Below are 11,077 nucleotides of genomic sequence, written 5' to 3' on the forward strand. Positions count from 1 at the left end.
TTTGAATGCTCCAGGATGCCAAAACATTTTGGACAATTCCATGCTCCAAACCTTGTGGGAAAAGTTTGGAGCGGGCCCCTTACTCTTCCAACATGATTGTGCACCAGTGCACAAAGCAAGGTCCATAAAGACATGGATGACAAAGTCTGGTGTGGATGAACTTGACTGGCCTGCACAGAGTCCTGACCTGAACCCGATAGAACACCTTTGGGATGAATTGAGAGCCAGGCCTTCTCCACCAACATCAGTGTGTGACATCACCAATGCGCTTTTGGACGAATGGTGGAAAATTCCTATAAAACACACTCCGCAACCTTGTGGACAGCCTTCCCAGAAGAGTTGAAGCTGTAATAGCTGCAAAAGGTGGACCGACATCATATTATCATCCTATGGGTTAGGAATGGGATGGCACTTCAAGTTCATATTTGAGTCAAGGCAGATGGCCAAATACTTTTGGCAATATAGTGTATGTGCAAGGCTGTCATGACATGTCAAAAGAAGTCAGGTCCTATTGTGAGTTTGTTGGAGTTTTTCCTGTGTTTGGTGTTTTAGTTCCTGTCTGGCGCTCTTATTTTGGTTGCACTTCCTGTCTTATGTGCGTTACCCCCGACACCTGTCATCATACTTGCCAACCCTCCCGAATTTTCCGGGAGACTCCCGAAATTCAGCGCCTCTCCCGAAAACCTCCCGGGACAAATATTCTCCCGAAAATCTCCCGATTTTCAGCCGGAGCTGGAGGCCACGCCCCCTCCAGCTCCATGCGGACCTGAGTGAGGACTGCCTTTTTTTTATGACAACAGGGTGATAAGAACTAAATCATCCAGACTAGAGATAAATTGTATTATTATGTTTATCTTACCTAAAAATAAATATATTTATTAATTAAAAAAACAAAAAAAAACAAAATAAATTTTTACTATATTTTGCTAAAAACATCAACATTTATTGTATTTTTATTTGTATTTTTTCTGACTCCTTATTACATCCAGCCATAGAATTATATATTAAAATAAACATATTTGAAATAATTCATTTTAAATGATCATAATAATTCATTTAAAATGACCATATATAATTATTAAAATAATTGCTTGTTTATCAACAACTTTAGCATTTTATTCATTATATTTTGAAGCTCTCAGAAGCCAAGTTATGTTATATTCCTTAATATTTATTTATGCAAGTTTGAAGTATCAATTATCTAAACACAGTTTTGTTTGCATATTTTCAGGATATACATATATATATATATATATATATATATATATATATATATATATATATATATATATATATATATATATGAAATTCTTGACTTGGTGAATTCTAGTTGTCAATATACTCCTCCCCTCTTAACCACGCCCCCAACCACGCCCTGCCCCACCCCCGACCACGCCCCCACCCCCCACCTCCCGAAATCGGAGGTCTCAAGGTTGGCAAGTATGCCTGTCATAAAAAACGCCATGGCTGCTCTCCGTTGTGTTTCTGTTTATTTTCATTGCAACCTGTTTTAGTTATTTTGTCACTGCGTGGCCTTCGCCTATGTGTCTCCAGTGCATCCCTCTGCTGCACTCGTCTTGTGTTTTGTAGTGATGGGTCCGGCAACACCGATGCATCGGCGCATGCGTCGAGCTCATAGAGCAAAACCCTGTGCCGGTGCGCGTACCGCTTTTAGAAAGTCACGTGACCGATCATGAGCTGTTTTAGTCTCGTGACCGATACGCGAACTGTGTCGCACTGACACCTCGTCTGTGCCCTGTGAGCGTGTCTTTTCTACAGCTGGAGAAATAATAACTAAGAGAAATCGTCTAAAATGTAATTCGTCAGAAAAACTTTTTTTTTTTTTTTTTTTTTATACAAATGTGTAAAAAAATTAATTAAAAAAAAATTCCCAGTCCACAATCATCCACAACACGTTCTCTTAGATTTCCATGTTATGATACATTTTCACATTATTTATTGACTGTATCTAAAAAAGATAAAAATATATTTTTATTTAAATGAAGATATGAAATAATCCTACATGAAATACAATGACTTGGTTTATATTATTGTATATACTAGGGCAGGGGTCACCAACGCGGTGCCCGCGGGCACCAGGTAGCCCGTAAGGACCAGATCAGTCGCCCGCTGACCTGTTCTAAAAATAGCTCAAAGAGCAGCACTTACCAGTGAGCTGCCTCTATTTTTTAAATTGTATTTATTTACTAGCAAGCTGGTCTCGCTTTGCTCGACATTTTTAATTCTAAAAGAGACAAAACTCAAATAGAATTTGAAAATCCAAGAAAATATTTTAAAGACTTGGTCTTCACTTGGAATAAGCGGTAGAAAATGGATGGATGGATGGGTCTTCACTTGTTTAAATAAATTCATTTATTTTTTACTTTGCTTCTTATTACTTTTAGAAATACAATTTTAGAGAAAAAATACAACCTTGAAAATGATTTTAGGATTTTTAAACAAATTACCTTTTTACGTTTTAAATTTCTTCCTCTTCTTTCCTGACAATTTAAATCAATGTTCAAGTATTTTTTTTGTTGTTGTTTTTTTGTAAAGAATAATAAATATTTTAGCTTCTGTTTTTTCGACGAAGAATATTTGTGAAATATTTCTTCAAACTTACTATGATTAAAATTCAAAAAAAAATATTCTGGCAAATCTAGAAAATCTGTAGAATCAAATTTAAATCTTATTTCAAAGTATTTTGAATTTCTTTTAAAATTTTTGTTCTGGAAAATCTAGAAGAAATACTGATTTGTCTTTGTTAGAAATATAGCTTGGTCCAATTTGTTAAATATTCTAACAAAGTGCAGATTGGATTTTAACCAATTTAAAACATGTCATCAAAATTCTAAAATGTATCTTAATCAGGAAAAATTACCAATTATGTTCCATAAATTCTTTTTTTAAATTTTTTCAAAAAGATTCTAATAAGCTAGTTTTTCTTTTCTTTTTGTCGGTTGAATTTTGAATTTTAAAGAGTCGAAATTGAAGATAAACTATGTTTCAAATTTTATTTGAAATTTTTTCGTGTTTTCTCCTCTTTTAAACCGTTCAATTAAGTGTTTTTTTCATCATTTATTCTCTACAAAAAACCTTCCGTAAAAGGAAAAAAAAAAGGTACGACGGAATGACAGACAGAAATACCCCATTTTTTTATATATATAAATTTATTTATTTAGCTATTCTTGTTTAAATCACACTTACGTGTAACTTACAAATGACAATATATTTATTTATTTAAGTGTGTATCAAACTGGTAGCCCTTCGCATTAATCAGTACCCAAGAAGTAGTTTTTGGTTTCAAAAAGGTTGGTGACCCCTGTACTAGGGCATAAAATCAGTGTCAGTTGAGTCGGTCCATAGGTTGCCTGTAGGGATTTTTAATGTCCAGCAGATGTCAGTATTTAGTGACACAGTATCGACACAGTATCAATACAGTTTTGTAATGTGTCGAAACGCTTCATGACGCCTCATCAACCCATCACTAGCTGCACTCGTCTTGTGTTTTGTCCGAGATTAAATACCTTTTTGCCTGCACGCCATCTCCTGCTGCACTGGGATCACCACCACCGCTACAACACCCAATGTCCCGACAACAGAAAACTTAGACTTGATTATTGAGCGACAGCAGGTGCGTGGGGCCAGCGCTCAGAGGCGGCGGTAAAGTTACTTCAGGTGAACACAGACAAACAAAAAACAGGAAGTGCAGCCAAAAATAAGAGCGCAAGGCAGGAACTAAAACACCAAATACAGGAAAATGCCTACAAACTGAAAATAAGACATGACCTACTGTGACAGGTCATGACAGCTAATAAATAATATTGTGGTGCTGAATAGAGCAAATAACTAATAAACTTTTAAATGTAGTGTATTTCAAGTGCTGCTGCTATTGTGAAATCACCTATAAACCATATAAAACCACAAATGATGGCGATAATCGCCACTGAATGCTGGTCTATTGTGTCATGTCCACTGCAGAGGAAAGAGGGGAACACTTCTAATAATACTTCAACAAAAAAAACACAACTATTGCTCTTTTTATATTACAAACCCCGTTTCCATATGAGTTGGGACATTGTGTTAGATGTCAATATAAACACAGTGTTTCCCACAGGACAGGCATCTATTTGTGGTGGTGTGGTCGGGGGGCGAGGGCGGGGGGCGGCAGCGGCGATGACCAAGAAGAACGCGGAGTTGGAATATAATAACAACACTTTATGTACATATTTATATACAGATTTGAACAATTAGTTATTCACTGAAATATATTTATTAATTGTGGTTCTTACAAAAAATATATCTTATAAAATATGAAAACTCAAATGTCTCTTAAAGCTCTGCCCCTTTAATTAGTGCATACTAAACAATTTAACTTTAGCCTACTACTACAACCATAGTATTTACCAGCAACATAAAGTGAAACAGAGGCAGAGGTGTCCTGCCACAGTCAGTCAACCTCCTCCTCCTCCTCCTCCTCCTGCTGCTGCTGAACAGGTCGCACTGGAGCTAGTCTCGCTCGCCAGACCCTCCTCCAGAGAAGAGGGAGACACTGGAGCTTACCGTGCTGGGTGTTATACAGCCATGACTTAAATTGTGGCATTTTAGCCATTCTGGATCGAAACCAGTCGCTTTATGTTTTGTCGTGGTCCCCTCTATAAGGCACATAAGAATATAAAATGGGACCCTTTTCATGAGAAAAGTGCATTTCTGATCTGACCCTGCTTTATTTTTCAGTGTTTGCTGAGTCTCACCTGTTCCCTCCGCCCTAGCTGGCTCTACATGCTGCCTGTCTTCCTCCTCTCCCTGCGTACTTACTATCCCTTCCTCCTCGCCCTCTCTTACTGCCACAGCTGCGGCACTATTTGAAGCCTGGAAGTATTGGAAGCAAATTAATTTTCACTTTCCTTATGAGATTTCTAAGTGTCTACACCGTTTTGATAATACCTCCTGTGGTCCGGACTGTAGGCCTACCTCCTCTCCAAGTCCAGCCCTTTTCGGCCGTTGAAAATATTTTTCTATACTCATCTGTGTGAAGGAGTGAACATCCAACATTAGAATTTATTACTAACGAGCAGAACTGCTCTATGTACAGTGCCGTCTAACCTTAAGCGCCAGCAGCTCAACACATGCAAGGTTCAACGTTAAGGTTTTTTTCTACTTGCCCGACTTCTCAAATCTACTTGTTAGATGTAAATATAAACGGAATACAATGATTTGCAAATCATTTTCAACCCATATTCAGTTGAATATGCTACAAAGACAACATATTTGATGTTCAAACTGATAAACATTTTTTTTTTTTTTGCAAATAATCATTAACTTTAGAATTTGATGCCAGCAACACGTGACAAAGAAGTTGGGAAAGGTGGCAATAAATACTGATAAAGTTGAGGAATGCTCATCAAACACTTATTTGGAACATCCCACAGGTGTGCAGGCTAATTGGGAACAGGTGGGTGCCATGATTGGGTATAAAAACAGCTTCCCATAAAATGCTCAGTCTTTTACAAGAAAGGATGGGGCGAGGTACACCCCTTTGTCCACAACTGCGTGAGCAAATTGTTGAACAGTTTAAGAACAACGTTTCTCAAAGTGCAATTGCAAGAAATTTAGGGATTTCAACATCTACGGTCCATAATATCATCAAAAGGTTTAGAGAATCTGGAGAAATCACTGCACGTAAGCGGCATGGCCGGAAACCAACATTGAATGACCGTGACCTTCGATCGGCACTGTATCAAAAACCGACATCAATCTCTAAAGGATATCACCACATGGGCTCAGGAACACTTCAGAGTGTCACTAAATACAGTTGGTCGCTACATCTGTAAGTGCAAGTTAAAGCTCTACTATGCAAAGCGAAAGCCATTTATCAACAACACCCAGAAACGCCGCCGGCTTCTCTGGGCCCGAGATCATCTAAGATGGACTCATGCAAAGTGGAAAAGGGTTCTGTGGTCTGACGAGTCCACATTTCAAATTGTTTTTGGAAATATTCGACATCGTGTCATCCGGACCAAAGGGGAAGCGAACCATCCAGACTGTTATCGACGCAAAGTGTAAAAGCCAGCATGTGTGATGGTATGGGGGTGCATTAGTGCCCAAGGCATGGGTAACTTACACATCTGTGAAGGCACCATTAATGCTGAAAGGTACATACAGGTTTCGGAACAACATACGCTGCCATCTAAGCGCCGTCTTTTTCATGGACGCCCCTGCTTATTTCAGCAAGACAATGCCAAGCCACATTCAGCACGTGTTACAACAGCGTGGCTTCGTAAAAAAAAAAAGAGTGCGGGTAATTTCCTGGTCCGCCTGCAGTCCAGACCTGTCTCCCATCGAAAATGTGTGGCGCATTATGAAGCGTAAAATTCGACAGCGGAGACCCCCGGACTGTTGAACGACTGAAGCTCTACATAAAACAAGAATGGGAAAGAATTCCACTTTCAAAGCTTCAACAATTAGTTTCCTCAGTTCCCAATCATTTATTGAGTGTTGTTAAAAGAAAAGGTGATGTAACACAGTGGTGAACATGCCCTTTCCCAACTACTTTGGCACGTGTTGCAGCCATGAATTTGTAAGTTAATTATTATTTGCAAAAAAGAAAAAAAAGTTTATGAGTTTGAACATCAAATATGTTGTCTTTGTAGCATATTCAACTGAATATGGGTTGAAAAGGATTTGCAAATCATTGTATTCCGTTTATATTTACATCTAACACAATTTCCCAACTCATATGGAAACGGGGTTTGTATATAAAGATTGCTTGATAGGAACCAGTCCTATCAAGCAATCCATAATATCAAAATTTGCACCAAAGGTCCCCAAATGATACGGTGACAAGTTGTGTACTTTCAGCGTAAACCCTCGACTCTGCACAAGTGCAAGTCAACACAACAACACAACAAAGCGAGGATCGGGTTTGTGCGTCGTCGTCACCAAGATTCCACTTTGGAAGGAAGAATGGAGGAAGGAGGAGGCGATAAACAGCTTAAGAGTGCGAGACAATGAGCCGGTAAACAGAAACTCGGCGCGACCTTGCTCACGTGCACGCGCACGCACGTACGCACACACGGGCTGAACCCGCGCGAGCGCAGGTGCTTGCTCATCGGCAAAAAATGTGCGAGAAAACAAACGACGACGGGCGTGACTTCCGCGATGCAAATGGCGGCGAGCGGATGACTGCGCTGCACATGCTTTGCTTTTGATGGATCACCTCCGATGTAAACATGATGAGAACAATCCATTTTGATTTGGAAATTAATATCACGTTTATCTCAGAGATCAATTTGAAAGATTCAAAAATGATCCGATAGTCAAACCGACAACAAACCCACATTTGTTATTCAAAATAAATACTCGGAACAACTCCAAATCAGACCGAAAATAATCCACTGAATTAGAGAAGTTGCAGTAAAACAGCAGAATAGAAGCTGTTATTTAATTAAAGCCATTTCCCATTTTGCAAGTTATTAATAACAGCTGCAACCTTGTGCAAAATAAGTAACCAGAACCACTCTAAAGGAGACTGGAAATAGTGCACAAAGTCAAAAGAATTACACACAGGTGACACAGGGAGACACACAGGTGGACACACAGGTGTACACACAAGTGACACACAGGTGGACATACAGGTGACACAGGTGGACACACAGTTGACACACCTTGGAGACACACAGGTGACACACAGGTGGACACACAGGTGGACATACAGGTGACACACAAGTGTACACACAAGTGACACACAGGTGACACACATGTGGACATACAGGTGACACACAGGTGTACACACAAGAGACACAGGTGGACATACAGGTGACACACAGGTGTACACACAAGTGACACACAGGTGACACACAGGTGGACATACAGGTGACACACAGGTGGACATACAAGTGACACACAGGTGGACACACAGGTGGACATACAGGTGACACACTGGAGACACACAGGTGGACACACAGGTGGACATACAGGTGACACACAGGTGGACACACAGGTGGACACATAGGAGACACACTGGAGACACACAGGTGGACACATAGGAGACACTGGAGACACACTGGAGACACACAGGTAGACACATAGGAGACACACAGGTAGACACACAGGTAGACACATAGGAGACACACAGGTAGACACACAGGTAGACACATAGGAGACACACAGGAGACACACAGGTGGACACACAGTTGACACACTGGAGACACACAGGTGGACACACAGGTGGACATACAGGTGACACACAGGTGTACACACAAGTGACACACAGGTGGACACACAGGTGACACACAGGTGACACACAGGTGGACACACAGGTGGACATACAGGTGACACACAGGTGGACACACAGGTGGACACACAGGTGGACACACAGGTGTACACAGGTGACACACAGGTGACACACAGGTGGACACACAGGAGACACACAGGTGTACACACAGGTGTACACACAAGTGACACACAGGTGACACACAGGTGGACATACAGGTGACACACAGGTGTACACACAAGTGACACACAGGTGGACACGCAGGTGTACACACAGGTGACACACAGGTGGACACACAGGTGGACATACAGGTGGACATACAGGTGACACACAGGTGGACACACAGTTGACACACTGGAGACACACAAGTGGACACACACGTGGACATACAGGTGACACACAGGTGGACACACAGGTGACACACAGGTGACACACAGGTGGACACACAGGTGGACACATAGGAGACACACTGGAGACACACAGGTGGACACATAGGAGACACTGGAGACACACTGGAGACACACAGGTAGACACATAGGAGACACACTGGAGACACACAGGTGGACACATAGGAGACACACTGGAGACACACGGGTGGACACACAGGTAGACACATAGGAGACACACAGGTAGACACATAGGAGACACACTGGGGACACACAGGAGACACACTGGGGACACACAGGTAGACACATAGGAGACACACAGGTAGACACATAGGAGACACACTGGAGACACACAGGTGGACACATAGGAGACACTGGAGACACACTGGAGACACACTGGAGACACACAGGTAGACACATAGGAGACACACTGGAGACACACAGGTGGACACACTGGAGACACACAGGTAGACACATAGGAGACACACAGGTAGACACATAGGAGACACACAGGTAGACACATAGGAGACACACAGGTAGACACACACATAAGTGCACACACAGGAGACACACAGGTAGACACACAGGTGGACATACAGGCGACACACAGGTGGGCACACAGGTGCACACACAAATTCACCTTTCCACAGCACAACAATAAAAGGCACAATCGATGTGTTTACCAGACAAACAATTCCAACTTGACAACAGGTCAAAAGATCAGTGCATCATTTACTGTACTAGCATTCCTTTTATGACATTGTGTGTCATAGTGTAGTGCTGTCTGATGACATTATGATTGTTTTTGACCAGATTTGTTTTTGTCATCACCTTCACCCTTTTCTTTTACAGTGTAAATACTGTATATAAATATATATAAAATATGTGTGTTTAATTATAATTCTATGTAATTAAGGAGGCTTGAATTATTTTTAGTGTAACTTGTCATTATTTGCTATATTTTGTGTATACTTAACATACAGTATCTAATTTATTTGCATTATAATTGAAATAAATATAATTTGCAATATATGATATATTTTAGTATACTTTACACACAGTATTTAAGTTTTTAATAAATAAATATAATTTACAGTATATTAATAGTATATTAAATTTTTTGATGTACATACAGTATTTATGTTGGTTGTTATTTTAACCCAAAATGAATATGATTTGCAATATATTTACAGTATTTAAAGTATATCATAGTAATTTGGTATACATACAGTAATATATAATTCAAATAAATATATTTTACACTATAGTTTTGGTATACATACAGTATTTAAATATGTTTTTATTATAATTAAAATAGATACAATAAATGAGGGTTAACCTTTTTGTGTACTGTATATTATGATTTAATTAATTGTATTATTTGTTATCGTTTCATTGTAAGTAATGTCAATATTAAAAATAATACAGAGACATATAAAAAAAACCTTAATAACTGTTTTTTATCATTATTAAAAAAAAAATTAATTTAAAAAATGAAAAATAAGAAATGATACTAAAATATTACTACACAAATACTACACTATTGCAGCATCCAAAATAAGCAACAACTTAATTGCGCAATTATTGACCCACTTTGGTTTGAAAAGGGAGCATTCCTGAGATGCGTGCCGAAATGTTTCACAAGCGTGTGACGGACAGGTGAGATAAACGCCACCCCACAGCGTTGTGGGAGAGGTGCAGGTGAGTCACAGCAAACAGGTTTAGAAGTTTGCGGAGCAGGTTGGGATTGTGTAGCGGCGGAACAGGTGTTGTGTTATCGGCAATAGAGGACTAAACTGATTTCCTTATTTAATTCGGTGTGTGTGAGCCCACCTCCTTGTGTCTGAGCAGCGCAGCCCTGCAGCAGCATGCAGGCCAGCAGCACCTGTCGCACCTTGCTGCTCTCTGCTGTCATCCTGACTCACACCTGTCTCACCATCCTGCTGGGACTATGGAGTCTGCTACAGTCCATGTGGAGTGGAGGATCTGAAGAAGAAGTCTGCTACAGTCCATGTGGTGACCACTGAAGAAGAAGAAGAAGAAGAAGAAGAAGTCTTGCCAGTCGTCTTCTCTCTCAACTCTGTCTCTTCTCTCTCAACTCTGACACATTGAAATGAGTCCAGCAGTGATTGGAGCAACACTGGGGGCCAATCACACTCTCTTTCTCTCTCTCTCTCTCTCTCTCTCTCTCTCTCTCTCTCTCTCTCTCTCTCTCTCTCTCTCTCCCCGCCTCTCTCTCTCTCTCGCTATCTGTCTCACTCTCTCTCTGCCTGTCTCCCTACCTCTCTCTCTCTCTTTCTCTATTTCACTCTCTCTTCATCTCTTCCCTTTACTTGTTTCTTTCTTTCTGTCTTTTTCTCTCCTTTTCTCAAATTATCTCTCTTTCTCTGTTGCTTTCTGTAACTTTCTTCCTTTC

The 11,077-nt window shown here is 40.3% G+C and overlaps 1 protein-coding gene across 2 annotated transcripts in view; it reads right to left on the reverse strand.

Moving 5' to 3' along the window:
• The window catches only part of erbb3a (erb-b2 receptor tyrosine kinase 3a), a 95,834-nt gene extending 85,107 nt beyond the window's left edge, over positions 1–10,727 (reverse strand). For both annotated transcript variants that reach the window (XM_061977637.2, XM_061977636.2), the window contains exon 1: positions 10,495–10,727. In XM_061977637.2, the coding sequence (XP_061833621.1) occupies positions 10,495–10,576 (82 nt within the window). In that variant the 5' untranslated portion in view covers positions 10,577–10,727. The remainder of the gene's footprint in view (positions 1–10,494) is intronic.
• Between the last annotated feature and the right edge of the window lie 350 nt (positions 10,728–11,077).

Source organism: Nerophis lumbriciformis, linkage group LG18 (assembly GCF_033978685.3).
Source record: "Nerophis lumbriciformis linkage group LG18, RoL_Nlum_v2.1, whole genome shotgun sequence".
NCBI lineage: Eukaryota > Metazoa > Chordata > Actinopteri > Syngnathiformes > Syngnathidae > Nerophis > Nerophis lumbriciformis.